General features: G+C 43.1%; 1 protein-coding gene and 1 long non-coding RNA gene across 3 annotated transcripts; both read right to left on the bottom strand.

The window, feature by feature from the left end:
• Positions 1-1,532: 1,532 nt before the first annotated feature.
• On the bottom strand, positions 1,533-3,831 carry LOC128768715 (uncharacterized). The gene is made up of 3 exons (XR_008416268.1): positions 3,800-3,831; positions 1,820-1,994; positions 1,533-1,656 (listed from the first exon to the last, which is right to left on the bottom strand). It is a non-coding gene; the product is annotated as an uncharacterized LOC128768715 (long non-coding RNA).
• Positions 3,832-9,640: 5,809 nt separating this feature from the next.
• Positions 9,641-21,695, bottom strand: faxcb (failed axon connections homolog, metaxin like GST domain containing b). 2 transcript variants are annotated; one of them, XM_053882121.1, is made up of 7 exons: positions 21,562-21,695; positions 20,471-20,592; positions 16,764-16,899; positions 15,930-16,126; positions 13,422-13,639; positions 13,052-13,168; positions 9,641-12,909 (listed from the first exon to the last, which is right to left on the bottom strand). In XM_053882121.1, the coding sequence occupies exons 1-7, from the start codon at positions 21,616-21,618 to the stop codon at positions 12,605-12,607; spliced, it is 1,152 nt and encodes a 383-aa protein (XP_053738096.1). In that variant the 5' UTR covers positions 21,619-21,695; the 3' UTR covers positions 9,641-12,604. The 2 variants fall into 2 exon arrangements, with proteins under 2 accessions (XP_053738096.1, XP_053738095.1); XM_053882120.1 differs by lacking the exon at positions 21,562-21,695 and having other exon boundaries at positions 20,471-20,916.
• Positions 21,696-21,842: the final 147 nt, after the last annotated feature.

Below are 21,842 nucleotides of genomic sequence, written 5' to 3'. Positions count from 1 at the left end.
AGCAAAGCCACACCGGCTTCTCATTTGGGCAATACGACATATTTAATTAGATTAATGAATTTCAGTGGCGTCTCTGCGGGCTCGGCTGCGCGCCTCGCGGTGACAGGATAACAACACATTATATATGAGTGCAGGCCTGTGCGCTGGAGGCGGGCGGGCCGCTCCCCAGACAGACAGAGGCGCGACATGTGACAGCTAGGGTGGATCCTCTTGTCATTCTCACTCCTGCTAAATTGTCAAAATGCTCAGAATTTTTGAGCAAGGTTCCGCATGAGTGGACCAACTCAGATAACAAAGTTAGTTAAGAGGTTTCTATATGTTTCAGTGCCACATCAAACATGCGTTCAACACTCTTTCGACTCAACTTCATCTGAAGGGATCGAGAAGGAGCAGAGAGATGAATGGTTCTTAATATTCCTGCCCCATTTTTTGGGGGGGGGTTTCTTTTCTCAGACAGGTTTAGGTGTTTCTCAATGAAGCCCGTTTTGAGGCCCTAATGTTTCAAACAGAAAAGAAAAAAGCTATGAGGAGCAGTGCTTCCTCAATGTCCCACATTGGACACCAAAAACAAGCCCCTTCATTTAAGTAATGAATAATAAAGATTATATTTTGAACATCATATTACAAAAAAAAAGTCAAAACAAGAGCAGAAATTTCTACCACAAACAAAGAGTAAAACCATTAAGGGAAGACTGAAAAAGAGTAAAAGACTGTCAAACTAGTAAAAGCACTGCATGATGTCAAAATAATACTAAGGTAAAACCAAGATTAGATGATGTTTCTTAAAATTGTTTTTAAAAACATCACCACACTGAGATGAGATGAGATGAGATGAGATGAGATGCGATGCGATGCGATGCGATGCGATGCGATGCGATGCGATGCGATGCGATGCGATGCGATGCGATGAGATGAGATGAGATGCCATGCGATGCGATGCGATGCGATGCGATGAGATGCGATGAGATGAGATGAGATGAGATGAGATGCGATGAGATTCGATGCGATGCGATGCCATGCGATGCGATGCGATGAGATGAGATGAGATGCGATGAGATGAGATGAGATGAAATGCGATGCGATGCGATGCGATGCGATGCGATGCGATGAGATGAGATGAGATGAGATGCGATGCGATGCGATGCGATGAGATGAGATGAGATGAGATGCGATGAGATGCGATGCGATGCGATGCGATGCGATGCGATGCGATGCGATGCGATGAGATGCGATGAGATGAGATGCGATGCGATGCGATGCGATGCGATGCGATGAGATGAGATGAGATGAGATGAGATGAGATGCGATGCGATGCGATGCGATGCGATGCGATGCGATGCGATGCGATGCGATGCGATGCGATGAGATGAGATGCGATGAGATGCGATGAGATGCGATGAGATGAGATTATAGTTGATATATATGTTAAAAAAAAATCACAAACCGCGGTTTTCAATTCGCCAGTTTATTGTCACCCTAGAATCCAGTGGCTGGTCAGAGGGCCTCATCCTAAGAAAGGCTGCATATACTCCCCTCACACCCGAAGCCTCATCCAGCCCTTCCAGTATAATGAGAAACAGAGTCACTGAAACAGACAGCTACGCTCCTCTCTCTCTGAGATGCAGATGGGTAAGGTTAATGGACCACACCAGAATTCTGCAACAGAAAGCTGGGTCAACATTTTTGGCCAACATAGCAGCCCTTTTGACTCCAAGAAGCCCCAGCCCCGAGACCATAACCAGCTATGTTGGTGATAAAACGAGCAGCGGTCAAGCAGGTACGCTCTATATAGAGAATATTTAAGGGGGAAAAAACTCACCTGATTCAAGCAAAATGCCGTCGACAGCTTTGTTTGGGTTCTGCTTGAATGGATGTCTGAGTCTGTCAAGAAGGCGGGGATTAATCACCAGGGGTTACGCGCTGACCATTTCAACATAAAGGGTGATCTCGATGCAGGGGGGCGGACGGACGTCCTGACATTGCAGTTCAGTTCACTTGAAATGGAAAAATTAGCTGTCAAAAACAAGACTCTTCTCGGACAAAGAAAATGGAATGGAACGAGGCCAAGGTTAGGTGTCATATTGGTCCACCACAATGTTTATGATAATGTCATGGAAAAGGAGGAGTATTCCAAGTAAATCCAAACTCACCACCTGCACTGTGTCCGAGCCGGGTTGCCTTTAGTTGGTACCAAGTAGAAAATAATACCTCAAGCATGTGCTATTTAGCATATTATGGGATATTTTCTTATTTCTTTTCATTTGTATTGTCACTGATATGTATGATATGAGTATTCATAAGCAACATATTCACTTTTAAAGTTCATATGAACCCTAACCCTATGTCCTCTCTCCAGATATTCTCTCAAGTAAAACTAGCGCTAAAACTATCAAGAAAACATTGGGCTCAAGCCATGAAGATGACCATTGCCACTGATAATCTCAATATGACTTGTGGTGTTCCCCAAGGCTCTGCACTTGGACGATTGTTGTTCATGTGTTGAACCACAGTTAAATACTGAAACTAAAGCAAGGTGCAGGTGACACACTGCAGTGTGTCCTCATGAAAAACCTTTGGACATGCAAGTATCTTTGTATGTATAAACTATAGATATTTTACTCTGGACAACTCCTTAAACACATATCAGAACTGGATAAATTCCAAACAACAACATCAAAATATATTTCAATGAAACAGGTAAATTTTGAATCCTGCTTTTTCTTTCTTACTTTTGGAAGCGTAATGCAAAGCTACAAATTGGAGTGCCATCAAACTAGATTCGCATTGCATTTGCTTTGTTCTCGTCCAGGACAAAATGTTTTTAAATGTTCTTACATGTTTAGACACTGTAGATTTAGTCTGATCTTGTTCAAAACAAATAGTGAGCAGCTTCCTTTCGATAATGTTAATATTGTGTGCTGATGTGGAGGTGAATTTTTGAGCGATAAAGATGTTTATGAATGTGTGGCTAGTTCCTGTTGTTGCTAGATTCATTGCCATTTTGTGAGAAACAAAAACATTACGAATGGTCTTTGGCAGGACGTTGAAGTATACAATAAGAACTTAGAACTGTCGGACGTTCTCATTCACAATAACTCTATATCGGCCGTGATCATCCTAAGGTTTTGGGACTTAATTAGCTTAGCGTTGACATGAGCGCAGCGGTGAACATTTCAGTCATCTAATGTGTAAGAAATTCTTTTTGTTGTTCTTTATATTTTTCCGTTTCTGAGGCACACGGGGATGTTGTTACCAAGCTGGTTGGTTTCAAAAACAGAATTTTCTGTTGAGGGAAATCTAACTTACATGAAGAAGATTATCAAACTACCAGTCATCTGCACTGGTTTCTGGCCTGATAATAGTTGACGCCTGTCTAGAAAACATGTCGAAGCAGCGACTCTAAACATTGATCTCTGTGTCTCCGTATCTTCGGCATTCATAGTGCAAGGTTGAGTTGATAAGGTTTCATGACCCAGTGTCTTCATTTTTAGCAGCTACTAGTTGACATTGTCTGCTGTATCATCTTTGGCTTTGATGTGAGGTTTCTTTAAACAATTTCAAAGAAACCTCACATCATTTTTAAACCCAGAGTGCCACCTACTGAGCTCTAAAGTTAGATGAGGATGCTGTTTCATGAAACCTCAACAACTTCTCATGTTGCTGTAGCAGTCAGGCTTTTTCAGAACAACCTATCTAGTCCTAAATTGTATTTAATGCATTATTTAAATGTTTATGGAACTTAAAAATGATGATGCAGACCTGATTTGGCCCCTGGCTCAAATATGCAGTGTTCGCTTACCCATTGTGATCACTGCCAACTGCCAAAAAAATGCTCACAATGGTCCTGCAGTGGTGCATAGATGTCATACAACCAACATTGGCTTTGAACCAGTTCATGAAAGGCACTTTGTTGTCGTGTTCCAATGCTATTGAACTTCAGAACCATCAGTACCTTTGCACATGAGAGCTCCACCTTGGATCACTTCCGATCAGAATCAGAATCAACTTTATTGCCATGGAGAGTGGGGATCCCATCGATTAGGAAAGTGCTAAAAATAAAATAAAATAAAATAACAAAGGCTGATCACAAATTCAATTGTCTGACAGCGCGAACTTTGACAAAAACACAAAGTTAAGTCTGTATTTATTTTATATATATATAAATTTCACATCAATAATAGCGGTGTATAAGTTGTACAAGTGGACTTAATCGTTGTTATGCAGTTGTTCAGGGAAGATGCTTTTAGTAGTTTAGCACTGCCACCTCCTGGTTAATTCACGAACTGCATATAAGGAGACACGAGACTTTTCAGTTTCAGCTGGCATCAGCTACATTCAGAAAAAAATAAACAATAATTCAGTTTATTAACTCCATCCTAGGCAGAGTGTAAACTTCCAGTCACAGATGTCGCTGAGTAAATAAAAGGAGGGCGGCTCACACCTACACACCTCCAGACCGCCATTTATTCCAGTGTTTACACTGGAATAAATGAAGGCTTCTAAAGCGCCACCTTTCCTAAAGGAGGAGGAGGAAGAGCAGGAGCAGATGGCCCTGTGCAGATAGACCTGAAGACTGAGAGCCTGGAGTTTTCTCTGAAGGACAAGGTCTTGCATTGTTGTTGCAGCGAGGGTCGCTCGAGTCTCAGGGGTCCCCAAAGATCCATGGTCTTATAGTGTCAATGTCCCAGTCCTCGGCGGCAGCTCGGGCCCATTGTCAATCCCGCTTTTTAATTTCTCAAACGCAATCAAGTGTGACACAAACTGTTTACGTAGCGTGTCTGCCACAACCTGGAAGAGAAAGAGAATGGAGGAGAGGAAAAAACAGCCAGGATCCCCGCGCAAAATAATCCTCCGTAATACCAGAGAGTTTAAAGAGGCTTTGCCAACACCTCCCCAAACCCCCGCCACCTCTCTTTGCTCTCTTGAAAAAGAGAAGGGGGGGATGAAGGGAAGAAAGGTGGGGGCAACACATCAGAAGAAAGCTCCTAAATTCACCCCTCAGTCTTGTTTGGGATTGCTAATTATTGTTTTTTGCCGCTCAACAATTGGGGTATTAAGGCATAAGCGGCTGGAGATAACATCCAGGAGAGAGAGGCGCTGCGCGGGGGAGAGATAATGGCTCGACAGAAGGGGAGCCATGATAGGGTCGCTCTCTCTCTCTGCTCACATCACTGACTCGCCGTGCCTCCAAGGATCTTGAAAAGTAACTTGACTGGGAAGTTTATCGTGTTTGACAGATGATGGATGATGAGAGAAGGAAGTAAATTCACAGACAGATCTCATCCTGGCATGTTTGGATGAAGCATTAATGGTTTTGGAGTAATTCGGCCGTGAAGCTCCGTTCTGAAGCTAGAGCTGAGTGAGAGGCCTCGTCACCTTCAGGTGAGACACTCCAGACTATTTCTCACTCCTTTAAGGTCTCAATGTATGGGAGGTGGAAAGCTGTTGCAGTGATGGGAGGGTGGTCTTTGGCTCTCCCCAGCTGAGGTTTCGAGTCTGAGATCAAACTGGCACCTTGAACAGGAAGTCACACGGGTCAGTGGGGGTCAGATGCAGTGTGAAGGGGGGAACTGCTTGCTGAAAAGACTCTTGTCTGACTGATGAACACAGAGGCCAGGAGAGACAAGGACCTGTCAGGGTTCGAGAAAGGAGAGCCGACTGAAGAGTCAGCAGCTCAGACCGGAAGTGACACCCTAAAACAGGGTCATGTGACTTGTAAAGGGTGGTCAAGCCAAAATATGGAAGGCTGAAACTTGTGGGGTGAAGGGGACTAAAATACGTCAAGGAAGTGTATTTAATGTACAATTTATTACACTTAAATTCTCAAAATAAATACATCAAAGTGGTTAATATCTTGGCAAAAGAACGATATATATATATATATATATTTTTTTTTTTTATTTATTTATTTTTTTTCTTTTTAAAGGACATTCTATGAGATTTTTATGTACAATTAATTAATGGATTTTAAAATCAATTAATAAAGTGATATGACAGAATGACAATAAAATAAAAATGTAAAAAAGGTGAATATTTAAAATATAATTCTGTTTTAATTTATTGAAGTACATAATGCAGGTAAATATTAAATAAATGTTTATAGCAAGTTCAAATATTTTGAATTAAAATGGTTCTTTTAAAAAATGTATACGTGAACTACTTGGACATTTTTTTAAACAGTTTTATAGTTAGTTTCTGACGTTATTATGGCTAGGTGAATGCCGGCTTATAGCCACCGTGGTATCTGGAACAGGTCAGATAACCTTCTGGACCATGTGGTCTTTGTCTAGTGAGTCCTTCATCCCCGCAGCCGCTATAGTGAGAGGCAGTGGACGGCACTGACTCACCATCATCTGCTCTCTTGAAAGGACAAATGAATTGCAGTCATGAATTGAGAAAACTGCGCCACCTGTTGGAGTCCCACCTCTTGCACCACAGAGCAGTAGGAAACACCCGAGTCTGAGAAGGATCAGAACCAGAAGTTGGCATGATCACCGCGGGCCACCCGCATGTGGGTGTCCATTTTTTAAAAGCAAGCATATGTGTGTGTGTGTCTGAGAGTGACAGCGTGTCCGTGGTTCTGCCCAGCAGTCGTGTGGGGGCCTGAGCAGCTGGTCTGGGGGTGATCACCGGGGAGGACGTTTGAGAGGAGTGCACGGTGTAGTCAATGGACCTTTTCACACCGGAGCCAAACAACAGGAGGCAGATGGACAGTTCACTGCCAGTGCCAGAGGGCCGGTGAGCAAGGGAGGGCTCCATCTGAGGCTGGCAGAGCGTAGACACACACACACACACACTTGCATCACTGTCCTTATGAGGACCTCTCATTGACTGTAACGCTTTCCCCAGCCTCTCACCCTTGGCGTAACTATCCAAAGCACATGGCTAAACCTAACCAGGACTCTGAACCAAACTGAAACATAAATATAAGGACCCAGTTATTTTGAAGTCTTCACCCTCAAAACTCAAAGTGGACAGGGCCAAAATGTCCTCATAAGATCAGCGTCTAGTCACAGATTGGTCCACGCAAGGATATAAATACATGTACACACAGACAAAGCAGAATTACAAGTCAAATGTGACCAACATTGCTGCAAAAGTTCACTTCTTTTCAAGCGTCTTGATGTGAAATTGACGGTTTGTCAGCTTCCACTTTTGAGGAGGAACAACCTCTACCTCAAAATGTGGATGTGCGCAGATACTAGCATCAAATGAAAGCATCATATAGAGGAAAATCCCCTTCAGAACAAGAGTGGTTGGTGCAGCCCAACACCGTTTCAGCTGCGCACACACATGCAGGTCTGCTGGTGGTGGACATGTGCCGGCGGTGGTCCCGGTCTTGGCCGTCAGCGTCCACAGTCCAGAGGAGCGCAGATGCTGCAGTGTTTGTGTGTTGACTCACGGTAATTTGTTTGCTCTAATTTGTTTCAGCGCGCCAGGGGAGTTCCGATTTTAATTTTGCTCAGTGTTTACCCTCTTTGTGGATGGCTGATCTGTTCGATGGAGGGTGAGTTGCTATTGAGGGTGGTCCAGAATTAAAAAAAAAAAAAAAAAAAAAAGCGGCGGCGCAGATTGTTTTAAGCTCCGGCAGTTCCATCAGACCCAAAGGCCTCGCTCGCAGGCTGCACCTGCTCCGTCTCCTGGGAGCCTGATTCCTCAAGCGTGGAACTCACCCCACCTCCTCCTCTCCTCTGCTCCTCTCCTTTCCTGCCGCAGCTTCCTTCTGCTCTCCTCTGTGAACTCCTTCCCTTCATGCTTCACTTCTGGCCTCTTCACTTTTCTCCTGCGCTCCACCAGCTGCTCCTGCTCGCTCAGTCTCCAACCTGCTGCTCCATCACCTCTCCTGCCATCATCTCAAACTATTGTTAATATGTAGCACTGAAGAGAAAAAAAACAATACCTCTTACATGGAGCAATGACTTATTTTGGTGACAGGAGGTGCAACATTTGTGGGAGGGGAAACTGGCATCAGGATGTTCCGGACAACTGAGGGTTTTCCAGATCTACTCCACTTGTGTTTGAGAGTGAAAAGGTGTGTGTGCGTGAGGGATGTACAGACATGTGTGTGACCGGTGCTGTGTGTGTACCTGGTTTAGCTATACTTGGGGGGACCATTTTTTGGGAAACACACCTCGTTGTGCAGACATTTTTTTGTGAGACATTTTTGCCAGGACTAAATTTGAGGATTAAAAAATACCTAGGTCACTATAACTGAGTCAAGGTTTGGTTTAGGTCCTGGTTAAGGTTAGCCATTTGGATGGTTAGGTTCAGGGTGACAGGCTGGGGAAAGCAGAATGGCAATCAGAGGTCCCCACAAAGATGGTGAGACAACCTGTGCCTGTGCGACACTGTATAGCTGAACTTGTGGGGGCCAATGCTTGAAAACACACCTGCTTGTGGGGATCTTTTGCTAGGACCCACAAGATCAAGCCTCAGTTTGAGGATTAAAACTTCAAAGTTAAGGTCCTGGTTAAGGTTAGCCATTTGTTTTGGATGGTTAGGTTTAGCGTGAGCATGAAAGTCGATGAAATGTTCCCCACAAAACATAAACACAGAACGTGTGTGTGTGTGTGTGTGTACGCGAGAGAGAGAGGAAGCAAAAGAGAGAGTATACAAGTGTGTGTGGAAGAGAAGGGAGGAATGACAATGAAAGAGTGGCGTTCAAATACATGCTCAAGAGCATTCAAGTTGTGTGTGCGCAATTGTGTGAGTAAGAAAAAAAAGTGGACAGAGTGCAAGTTGGGCATTTAATGTTGTGTGTTGGATAAAGAGAAGGAATAAAAAAGAAAGCGGTATTCAAATGTGAGAATTGTTTATATGCATATGCAGTTAGATGTGTGGAGAAATAAGTACCTTATAGTGCTTTGTGTGTGATAGATATTCAATTGTGTGGGAGAGGACATGAGAAAGAGAGGTGTTCAATTCAAGCGTTAGATATGTGCGTGCAAATGTGTACGTAAAGTGTGTGTCTGTGATTGGTATTTAATCATGTGAGGGGGAGAAATAAGGGGAAAAAAGAAAGATGGTATTTGTGTTTGTGGGTATTGTTATACATATGTGTGTGAGCTACTGAAGTGTGCGTGAAGGGGATTTGCATGTGTTCACATGAGGGATGGACCTTTTTTGCAGAGGTGTATGACTAAATCACATGACTGCAAGAACACAATAAGAGGAAGACACTTGTGCACACAAGAGCTAATGACACGAGGGCATGAGAGGCGTTCGCTCGGGAAAAGGAAGGAGTACATGTGCGCACCAGACGATTCCACATGCCAGCGTGTGAGTGGTTTTAATATGCAATAATGTACAGAGTGGAGGTTTTCGTGAGATAGAATAGGTATGTCTGTGAAAGTATTTCACACACACATGCGACGGGTATCGGGTGCCTCTTACATGTGCAAACAAGAGGTGTCATAGAATCAGAATTTTGTCTTAGGTAACTAAGGTTGAAGATGTAAAAAAACGCAATAATAATGCATTTGATGTTTTTGTATCGACAGCTCAGAACTGAGCTGAAACGTTTTGGCTAGTGGTGTTTGAATATGTGGCGGTTGTTAAAGTGATGACATTTTGGAAAATATCTGACAGACACGTGTGTGAGAAAACCTCAAGCCACGTTTTAAAATGGAAAACAGCAAGGCTTTTTTAAAATTGTCACAGCGAGTCTTTATTGAACCACCTGTGACTGCACACATCCACAGCTAGCCTGCGCTACAGGTACACGTCGTCACTCGAACAATATTTACCGCGGCGCCCCCTCCTCTGGTAACATCGGGTTCCAATATGGCTTGTTTATAAAGAAGTCCGACTTGTAAAAGGACGTCCGGAGGTCGCAGGAGGAGCAGGACGGGAGACCACAGAACCACATGACGGATTAAAGTCGTGTCTGAAGTGACCGGATCAGAATCTGTGGCATGACTCAGCAGTTTTCATTCAACACATCATCTCAATAACAAGTATTTGCTTTTCATTTTAATGTCCAGATTTAGACAGTTCACTTTTGCGGTGGTCCAAATAAGACATTGATTGAAGAGTCAAATCAGGGTATTTATTGCCACAACTATGTCTTGCTTTAAGGCACTATGTCACACTTTTAGTTGGTTGATATGATGGTTTGGTTGAGGTTCAATTGAGAGTTTAATGGAATTTCTTAATGGTGTACAGGTAGAATTGACCTGACAAAATTTGTCTCTAAATCTGGACGAAAAAATGTTCCTGTCAGAAGGTCGACATCACGACACCCAAGCAGCTGACCGACAGTGAAAACAAACACGTGCAAATAACAGCAAATCACAGCCTGACAAAACAAATAGAAATAAAAAAATAAAGTGTTATTGATTATAAAAAAAGTGCTGCAGGTTGGAGACTTCCGGAGCCGCGTCACAGCAGTTTCAACCCACCATCAATTGCAGACAAAGTGGATCGATGCACATCGACTGGCTTCCGTCTCATTAGTGACCGAGAAAGCGCCAGAAAACATTAAAACAGAGCTGAAATAAAAGGTTTCTCAACGCTGTTTCATCACATCCGCTGTCATCTTATCATTCACTGGTTCAGCCAAAGCATTACGACCACATAGATCAGAAAACTCCCCGAAAATATGGAGTTATATCTTCAGATGTAAGACCTGTGCGCTGCTTGATGGTCATAATGTTGTGGCTGCTCTCTTCTAGTCAACTGTACAACAAAGATTGAGTGAAGCATGTTTGTTAATGTAGCAGGTTTGGTGTAAAGAGATATGATTCTGAGAACTTGACCCATATTTTGAGCAAAATTTGGATGACTGAACACTGTTGAGCCTTTTATGGCACTGCTACAAAAATGTCATTTATGATATAAACATGTCACCTTAATGTCCACTGGATGCACCTGAACATTCCTCCGCAGGTGAAATGCAATGGTTCTTGTTAGAGCACAAATTCACCTCATCACAGTGCAAGCGAAGGAGGAAGCAGAATAAAATAATGGCATCCGGTGGCCTTTCAAATTAAAGCAAGCGTGGGAAAGATCAATGGTATTTTACTGATCATGTTAACCAATCAAAACCACTCATGAAGTCAACGCAGACCAAGTCAAGAGAGCTTGAAAACCCAGTCAGCCAAAAGCTGAATCAAAGCAGAGTGATGCTGCCATCTAGTGGTGTATTACTATATTACAATACACGTCAACAGAAGTCCAGCCGGACCTAGAAGAAGAGAAGCAATGCACACGCGACGCATCCAGTGGACGTTGAGGTTCATGTTCAGCAAAATTTAGGTTAAATTCAGTGAAATTATGGGACCATGTGTCAATCATACAGCACAATCGGTCAGAAAATAAATATTTTCTCGATTAGAAATAGGATTCTGACTCCGAACTGGTAGGTAGAATCTCAACTTAAGGTAGTGATAAGAACATCCTTGTGAGAAAATAAGAAAATCTAACTTTTCTGACTGAATAATATGTCATTTCTGGCCTTGAAATGGGTTAAATACATTGCTGGAAAACGTTTTTTGTTCACAAATCCATAAGCATTTTGTTTGTTTAAATTTCTTTATTTCTTTTTTTTTTTAATCTTCCTCAGATTCAAGTTTTTATAAATTGCTTCAAGGCCATATACCAGACTTCCAGAGCTAACTAACCTTGTTATTTCGTGAAAATGTCAGATAATTTCACTTATATTAAGCACATTTATATATCTGCTCACATTTTTCAGCAGCTTAGTTTTCTTAAACAGACAAATACATTTCATTTTAAATACACTCATGCATTTAATATATGCCATAGATGATCAAAAGGACTCGCATTTGAATTCTGCTCAGGCATGTTAGAGCTTAGTACCTCCACCAGGGAGGTTGAGTTTTCGACGACGTTGGTTTGTCTGTTTTCAAAAATAACCTGAGAAGTTATGGATGGATTTGAATGACATTTTCAGCATTGAACCACATTGGCTTTTGACTTCATCATTCGGAGATTGCGTTGTGGTGAGCTGAAGCTGCTTGGCGGGGGTTAGCGCTCTCTGAATGCTTTAAACGTTCTTTGTTGGTAAGTGCTTTTGGGCATCTTGACATTTTCTGAGGGATTTATTTGTTTTGACTCCAGATTGACTTAACAATTGAACATCAAGGTCCGTGTTTCACTCGGCAGGAGAATTCTAGCTAAAATTCTCCTCCATTTCTGGACACTGGTGAGAGCGGGCAATTACTTTTAAATAAACTAAAGCTTGTAAATGGAAAACACTCACCAACCTTAGTCACCTCTCGGATATGTCAGCCACTTTTACATTCTCATCCTCCTTCTTCAGCTAGACTTTTAAGGACAAACTCACGACTCAGACAGGCACAAGCCACAGGCCGGCGGGGGGATCTCCTCAGTGGGGATGGACACACATGATAAGACACACAGATCTTGTGGTTGTGCGTTTTTTTCCCATCATTTCACACTCTACGGCCGTCTTCTGCATCTTCGGACGAGACGAATAAGGCAAAGAGAAACTGTCAAGTGAGCAGTTTCTTGTTCAGAAGGACAGTATATGAGCTGGAATTGTAAATATCCACACTGACCACAGGGACGTGGGAGGACTGGAGCAGTCTTCTGGTGCATGGCAAGAACACCTAGCTGGAGGTCAGACCTCTAAATCCGGCATTTGATCATCCTTGAGCTGCGCGTCGTTATCGGACCCGGTGCCAACGTCCGAGTCGAACAGCGAGTGGTCAGAGTCTGGGCTGTGCGAGTGGCTGCTGTCCTCGCTGTCGTCCAGAGTGTCAGTCCTGGAGAAAAGACCCAAGTCCAGCAGGCCCGTCAGGGAGACGTTGCTCCCGCTGCTGTCGCTCTCCCCGTCGTAGTAAAGATCGTCCACCTCCACGAACCACTCCGGCCAGAACTTTCTTCTCATCCGCTCACAGAACAAGGCCAAGTTGATGAGCTCGCCTGGAAGAGAGGAACTGTAAGTTGAACCCGAATTTGAACCTAAATTAAACTCTAAAATGAGCGTGTACTTTTTTTAACTGATAAATATTGACATCTAGTGGCCAAAAGCTCAAACAACATCATGAATGAGCAGTGATCCAACCTTTTATGAGCTGTTCTGGTCGGGTACCGGGCAGAGTCCACATCGCCTGGGCCAGATGTCCGAACACTGTGGCATCCAGCGTCGAAATCTTAGCTCCCATAAAATACTTCTTGTCACCTGAGGAAAAGAATCCAAAGTAAACATAAACAATACAAATATCAGCAGAGAAAGACACTTTTATGGATAGAATAATTTTCATTTTTTTCATTTTGTCACTACAAATGGACTTTGGAAGGCTTGACTGGGTCGGTTGTTAATAAGAAGCAAGATAGGAACAACAACAAATCACAAGAAGAGAGTCAGAATTTATGACCTGCAGATTGAGGATCATATTTGGAGAGCAAAGGCGAGTTCTCTCTTCGCTCCTTACCCAGCAGAGTGGCCAGAGTCCTCATGTCCTTCTCCATCAGGGTGTAGACCTCCTCCTTAGAGAAGCGTCCGATGCCGTGGCCGTACATCTCCCGGCGCACCATGCTGCCGTTCAGGTGACCCAGCAGCCACTTGAGCGTGTCGCTCAGCGGGCCGCTCATGGAGAGGAGCTTCTGGGTTTCCTCCAGGTTGTCCACCCACTGGCAGTAAGCTATCGTCCTGCAGTCACAGAGGAAAGAATCTGTTCACCACTTTCAGGAGCTCAGCTGGACTCCACAGCGCTAAATCAGAGAGGGAGAGGTTCAATCAGGGCAAAGGACGGAGTGGAGCCGAGTTCACAAGTTCGACTCACTCTATAAGCCAAGTCAGCAAAGACAAATGAGGTCATTGATCAAGGGAAAGAAACAGTAAACAACTCATGTTACTATGAATCCCATATTTAAAAAAATGATAAAACATTACAAATGTATCAAAAAGTTTAGTAAAACTTGACGCAGTTCTTCAGGCTAAAATATTCATACTGACATAGTGTACAAGATAAGTCAGACTAATGCAGACAGCAAAACAGGGAATTGAATCTTCATCTCTGTTGGGCTCAAGAGCCAGATTTGTTCACTCCATATATAAACATTTCACAATTTATGGATGAAAGTTGTTCTAGAACTGATGTAGTTTAACAACTTCATAGTCATATATTTCATGACAGTGACTCAGCAATGCTAAATAAAACATTTGAGCATAAATATTATAAATAATAATATATTATTTAGTATGTTTTTAATGTAACAAAAAAAGCAAATCACTTCATTTACACAGTCATAAATGTATTTGAAAATTGAAATATTAAGGAGCAATTAGTTCAGCTTTAACAGAAACAATTTTAGCTTAAATAATGTTCAAAGGTACATACTGAATAAAATAATGTGTGAACAAGCTGATCTCTAATCCGAACAAAAATACATGAAATACTGACGAGCACGTGGTGTTTTCATAAACCACGCCCTCTAGTGGACAAGAATTTAAAAATATAACTAGCTATGACACGTTCATTTTTTTATTAATACTACTACTAATAATAATAATCATAATGGGGGGAAAAAGAAACACAGGCATATTATTACAGGAAATATGATATGTGGACAATGCATCTAATTAAATAGAGTCAAAATCATAAAACGATTATTTTAATAGGATCATTTGAATATTGGTTAGAGATCCCAACAAAAAATTCCAAGAGCAAAACACAAACAAAAAGGAATGAATAGAAAAAAACATGATATATGTGAATGAATGTGAAATATGAGCTGTTTTCACGTTTTAGCAAAATAAGAAAAATCTTCAGATCTTCATATCAGAAAGAAGAGAAACTCAAATGTTGTAAATATTTATCCTATGTCTACCTTACATTAGCCTCACTGGCTGCGTGATAGGAAGCTCCTTTCTGTATGCAAATTTAAATAATAAATCTGGATTTGCATGTTTGGAATTTCTCAGCCCGAGCCCTGTTACAAGACCCAATAATCTTAAATAATCTTAGAAAAAAGTAATTTGTCATTATTGTAGATGTAGCTGGTTGTGGCTCAGAGCAGCAGCAGCCACATCTTAACACACTTGATGCTCATCTCGACGTCTGGACGTCATGTGACCAGAGGAAATTCCTCAGTGGCCGACTGACATTGTTCAGCTGGTTCGATGGAAATGAAATAAAAGTGTCTCCAGTCGGAGGGGTAATGTGCTGGAGGAAGAGGCAACAAAACACTTTGCTGCTCCATCTGCTGTCCAAAGAGCATCCGCTGTGCTTTTGAGCGCCGTGTTTTTGAAACGTTACCCAGAGCGGGAGCACGGGAGTTCAACCGCGCATCAGGGAGGATTAAGCCCACAGGAAGGGTTTAGTTGGTGAAAGCATCAGAAGAAGTTTTTTTTTTTTTAACTGATGAGTCATCAATTTGACAGTAAATCTGGATGCTGACCTCATCTACACATCAGACACTTCTGGTAATCGATCATGACAAACGTTTTAATCTGGTGTGGTGACATCATCGGATGATCACAACTGCTCAGGTTTTAAAAACGTGAAAACCTGGATCTTATTCTCACAAAGTCAGCTTTAAATAACTGCAATAATGATGGTGCTGCAGGAACCGTTTCCACCTCTTATCGCTGGTCTTTGCTTCAGTCAATCTTTCACCACTCCCTGCCCCACTGCCCTTCCTCTGCATTAACTATTCATGTCTTTCTCCATCACAGACTTCAGAATAAACATCTCAACCCTGAGAATGTGGCTTACGTGGGCAGCGCCCCCTGGTGTGCTTTTAAACAGGGCGGGGAAGATGGATTGCACCTTTAGGTAATGGGAAACTCTGGGTGGAGCGTTAAGTGGTTTTCCTGCAGCAGCTCTTTTCTCACACGGAGGTGACTCATCGGCAGCTGAGGAAGCAGCCCCCCCTACATGCTGTAAATATATATGGAGGAGCACAATAATAGTTCACATGGAGCTCTGAGGATTTACCAGTAGAGATGTTCTTCCACCATCTTGGTGACGGCCCGCGACACAGCTCTCTCCTGCGGAGTGAGGTTCCTGTTCAGGTTGACGCCCAGCTTCTCCTCCAAAAAGTCCAAGATGAACTCTGACCCTGACACCTGCTCGTGGTTGTACTCGATCCAGGGCATCTTACCCTGAGGCGACAGCTTGCCGTCGAAATAATTCTGCAGGAGACATGAAGGATTTATCTCTGAGATGCTGCCAGGAAACAACATCATTAACTCTTTAACTGACAGTTGGAGATTCAGTGTATCCCAGGAAGTTATTTCTAGTCAGACCTCTGAAGGCTGCTGATGTAAGCAGAAGCCTGAGGCTGAATGAAGAATTCAGGCTTAATAAATATACCATTCACAGCTTCAAGGACCTCTAGTTTTGCAGGTAGCAGATGTACGGAAGTCCACAACAGTGCTAATGCTGAGCTAACACTTGTTTGTGTTGTTTGAGGGAAACGCAACATGCTCAGAGTCTGTGTTGAAATTGTATTGGAATCCATATACTGGGTTTAAATTCTTGTATTTGTTCTAAACTGGCTACTCCTGCAACCCAGCTGGCCTACAAGAAATACTCGGGGCAAGTACAGACCAGCAAAAGGAGGTTAAAATGGGGAAGTTATCTAACAATATATCCACATGCTCTCGACAAGTGTGATGCATATTGGTTGTACAGGCCACATAGATCAGCATGACTAAAGCTGTTCGATGTACGCCACAGAAATCTTCCCTTAAAAGCCCCAAAATAAGATGAGATGATAAGAAGAAGAGTCTGGGTCAAGACATCTCTATGTTTTGGAGTGCAACTCACCTGGTAGGGCAGATCCACCATCCGCAGATAGGTTTCTATTTTGAGGCAGAAAGGTGACAGACTGGGCACGCCGTTCTTTGGCCTGGAGAACTGGTGGAGGATGATGGCGTCTTTGGAGTCCAACTGCTGCTCCTTCCTGCAAACACAGAGACATCTTCAGCTTCCGCATATTAAAAATCTGCTCATGAATCATCAAAGTAAACACCTCAATTTGTGTTTGTCATCTTTGCATCACAACAGCGAACATTCTTTGCATGTCTTTCAAGCCTGACAAACACCTACAGACTTTGGTTTCTCACTCGTGTTGATGCTTTCCAGACGCGTTTAACCTTGTTGCAGAAGATGTCATTTCTAGACGGCAGTGATCTATTCTGGTCTCCGACAGCGATACCTGAGTATAACCACTAATCTGTGCGTCTCTGCACAAGACCATCCAGCTCCTCTGGAGAGACACCGCTGTGTCACACCAACAGGATATATCAACAAACATGAAGCAGAGGATTGGTTTTTCTTGTCTTCAATCAAAATATGAAATTATATTCTGCACCTTCAAGTGTGGAAGCTGTCATCATTCAAAAATAAACACATTCATTTTGTGTTTAAAAACCTAATTATAACTTTAAGCATTAGGGAAAGAATGTTCAGTGACATTAAAACATGTTTACACTTTAATACATTTATTATATATTAATAGTATTAATAATATTACTGCATTATTTGCTGGCCTACTTACTTGAGGTATTTAAACTATATGCAACTGAATCATTTTAATGTGTCGCTCATTCAAATTGGTTATGCAGAAATTATGCAGAAAATGACTAAGAGGGATTTGTTCTTTTAATTTGAATAGTTAGACGTTTCTAAAATGCGTACCAGTCTTTTGCCACCTCTTCCTCCTCTTCATCCGTCTATTGCTTTGAGGACCAGGGTTTGCTACTGAACTCACTTACTGCAGAAGGTTGGATAGTGGTTAGTGCTGCAGCCTCACACCAAGAAGGTCACAAATTTGACTCCAGTTTGAGGCAAGTCATGAGCTGGACTTAACCTCTGTCCTTACTGTGTGGAGTTGGTTCTGCCTGTGCCTTTGTGGGCTTTCACCTCACACTCAGGTTCACACTGAGGTGAACTGGTGACTCAAGATGATCTGTCGTCATGAATGCTTGTTTCTCTATGTGTTGTCTGTCATGATGTGCTTTTATTTTGTCGGTACAGTTCCTGTGCTCTCCTGAACTTGATCAGCTAACGGCACACACCTGGGACTGGTTCTTCAATCAACAGCACCTGCTTCTACGCTCTGGCTCTCTCTTGTTATTCTCTCTCTGTTTTCTCTTCATGTTCCCTTCCTGGTACTTAAGCTTTCACAGTTCATTATCCGTGATTCAGTTCTGACCTCTGGCGTACTGGACTCTGATTTGTGTTCAACGAACAGCCTTAAGTTTGATGTAAATATGTGGTTCCGTTAATGTTTCAGTTATGGACTGAAGCGCGCTCTCATAACAGCGTTTCAATTGAAGGAGTGAAAATAAGATTTAGGCGGGAAGCCCTGTGGAAGAGCAGAGTTCCTGTTCTGCATCAGAGCTCAGTGAACTAACATGATTGTCCCGCTGAAGGCACAGTAACTGCTCTGTGATGTCTCTTGGAAAACACTGGCTGTTGATAAAATCTTGCTTCTGTTTTGAATCTACAGTTTTGGGTGGAAACCATGGTTGGATACATAACATGCATAACATCGATTTACGAGATAGATTGGATGTCCATTTATTCAACAAACCTGAAAGGCCAGAAAAAAAGAAAATATATTAAATTATTTATATATATATATACAGTAGTACCTCAGTTTTCGACCACAATCCGTTCCAGAAGGCCGTTCGAGAAGCGATTTGTTCGAAATCTGAATCGATTTTTCCCATTACAATGAATGGAAAAAGAAATCATGCGTTCCAAGCCTTAAAATAGGCTTTTGTAGGAGTGAATGTAGAGTGTCTGCTGCAGGTGCACTGTTCCTCTATGTGTGTGGCCGCTGCATGTGGGAGGGGTTGCCGAGTGAGACACGTCTGCATACAGAGGATGCGTTGTACACAATAACAAAGCGTGTCGTGGGTCAGCTGATCGGTCCGCACACATTATGTTTTTGCTGCTTTTTTCGAGGGCATTCGAGTTCTAGATTTTTGCTCGAAATCCGAAGCAACAAAATCTTGAACTTAAGTTCGAACGCCGTTTTGTCCGAATTCTGGGACGAAAACCGAGGTGTGTGTGTGTGTGTGTGTGTGTGTGTGTGTGTGTGTGTGTGTGTGTGTGTGTGTGTGTGGTTATAGATGTAAAAATAAGAACTTATTGATCAACTCCTTTCAGAGAATGAAATATTAATAAATGCCACTTCCGTCACTATACCGCTGAGATGTCACAGAAATAGTCCTGTTTCTCTTCTGTGACTCGAGATGATCGATACCGGATAAACATGATCCCACTGAAGCAGCTGCGGCTCTTTCTGTAAGCTGGCGCTGTCCGTGGTGCTGAACATGTAATAGAACATGCATGCTATACTCTAATGTCCGGCAGTTTGTAACTTCGCAGCTGCATTATTCCTGTTCAAAACACCCACCTTCCTGAAGCTGTATAGTACAGGTGTCCAACTACTGACCTGAGGGCAAAATCTGGCCTACAATTTTTTTTTTTTTGTGGCCAGCAAAAGCCTTTATGTGAAAATAAAATTCAATGCTGACTAAAATTTGACCAATAAATAACATACAATGATGCATTAAAGACTATCCTTTTATTATCGTGCTAGAGCAGTGAAATCGTGATTATTTGCAAATTAAATTATTGCAATGATAAATTTTCTTTGAAATTACATTTTTAAAATAAATTTGTAAATTATTGCAAGTTAACTTATTAACTTATTTTATGACAAAATATGGAATTCTATATTCTTTTATCACACTTTCATGGTCTAGACTATGGTCGCTGATCTCACTTGTATTATTTCTACACAGAAAACTATATTTTGAACATGACTGTCTCTATCTCAGAACTTTATTATTGACTGGAGAATCAAGCTCTATGTGGTCAGTGATAGAGAAGTGAAATCTAAACCATGAGAGATGCCCCCATGTTCATCACAACTGTGCCGTGGTTGGTAAACAGAAGGACAGCTAGCACCCACTCTTCTCCACACATGCATGGCCTGACAGTGTTTGGCAGCCCAAGCATGACGGCATCACATGTTCACTGCAGATGATGCAGGACCAGCCTCCGTGTCCTGCACGTGATTCTGCAGCCCAGTCCAGCATGGCATGCAAGGTTACCAAGATTATCTTGGGGGAGGGGGAGTGAAAGTGGATACTATCAGGCCACTGTGACAGGATGTGCATTCTGGCCTGAAATAATCCATTAGAGGTCCAGAACATGGTTCAAACTGGATCATCAGAAGGCAGCAGGAGATGAGGAATTAAAAGGTATTGACATGTAAATAAGATCTATGTTTAGAGGCAGGTGAGAGAGAGGAACAGCTGTGTGTCCTGCAGCAGAGTTCATCTGTCTGATCTACAGAGCAAGAGCGCTTCATTCACACACAGGCAGGTGCCGGTGACGCTGGCACATGAGCTGACGCGTGACTCTATTATTTAAATATATATGTACTGGGGTTGGCAGCAGCAGTAACGACAGGGTCGAGCCGCCGCTGAGTGAGTGTAAACAAACGTATTTACCTGATGGCCAGCAGCTCATGCAGCAGGTAGGCGGCGGCAGCCAGCAGCGCGCCCCCGGTGATGTAGAGGGTCTTCTTCCACCAGGAGTCCGAGACCAGAGCCGTCATGATGCCGCCGTAGTCCTGCAGAGGAAAGGCGATGATGTATCCATATAACGTCTGCTGCTGCTCCTGGACGCACAGTCCGAGAGGGAGGCTGTGATTCCGCCCCAGGTCCACCACACACGGCCGGCTCGAGGCAAACCCAGCAGCCCAGTGCATCGTCCCCTCCCTCGGCTACAGCCAGCCTGCCTCCCCGCTGCCACGGTCCCCGCTGGTCTTCATCGAAAAAAAAGTCCCGCGACTGGTCGAGGGCGGGAAGGGGGTCACGGCCAGGTAAACATCTCGGCCGCCCCCCCTGGAAGATGCTGGACACCGGGCCCGTTTCCTTTGCGGGTTTTCAAAGCCCGTCAGGGGATGGAAAGCCGCGTGGCGTCCGGGTATTTCTTTCAAAATAAGAGCTTCGTTCTGTAACGTTAACGAATGTCGAATTTCATGCTTCATGTCTACACCGTTGTACTTTTTAGTGACCATCCTGATGACACACACTTCTTGAAACAAATTTAAAAATTCCAAATATGTCTATGAGTGTTCCTAACTTGTGTCATTTCTTGTCATACAAATGACTGGAATATATAATTAGTCTTCCCAGAATATGTTTTTGCTTTCAATAATGATCTTAATATTTATACAAACTGTTTGATTTCAGCACCAGAAATTGCTTAGCTGAAATGAAAGTGTTTTATTTTGAAGAGTACATTGCTGATCATCCGGTTCACCTAGCTCACGATGATGTCGCTTCACTAACCGGTCCATTGTTTGCGCCAGTGAGGGACACCCCGCCCAGACGCTCCCCCAACATCCCAGTGAAACCAGTACGAGTCAATATGGTCCTCGGTGGAATGACGTCATTGCCGTTTTCATGACTCCGCTTGCTGCTGCGAAAGTCAACGCTCGCGATCACATATGTGAGTGGGTGGTTGACACGCGCACGAGCGTGTTATTAAATGAAAACACGTGACGTGTAACCATGAACTTCGTAGCGTGACTCACTCTGGAGCATCCGCGGAGCTGCAGGAGGAGCTTCATCACGCTGACCGAGTCTGTCATCGGCGGGGTCCAACATTCCTGAAAGTCGCTGTCAACAACCTGAGGAGAGGAGTTCCAACCTGCCACGATCCTAGCTGGCTGTTGCCAAAACCACGGCAGCGCTTGTGTGCAGCAGCTCTGTCCAGATTAAGGAGATCAGGAGGATGAAGTTCATGAACATATGACTTGGAAGCCATGGTGACCGAGCTCATTTAAAGTTGTTATGGTAATACAGCAGGAGAAAT

The sequence above is a fragment of the Synchiropus splendidus genome, chromosome 12, assembly GCF_027744825.2.
Source record: "Synchiropus splendidus isolate RoL2022-P1 chromosome 12, RoL_Sspl_1.0, whole genome shotgun sequence".
In the NCBI taxonomy this organism is placed as follows: domain Eukaryota; kingdom Metazoa; phylum Chordata; class Actinopteri; order Syngnathiformes; family Callionymidae; genus Synchiropus; species Synchiropus splendidus.
The sequence above is the reverse complement of the archived record's forward strand: the minus strand, read 5'-3'. Positions and strand labels throughout refer to the sequence as shown.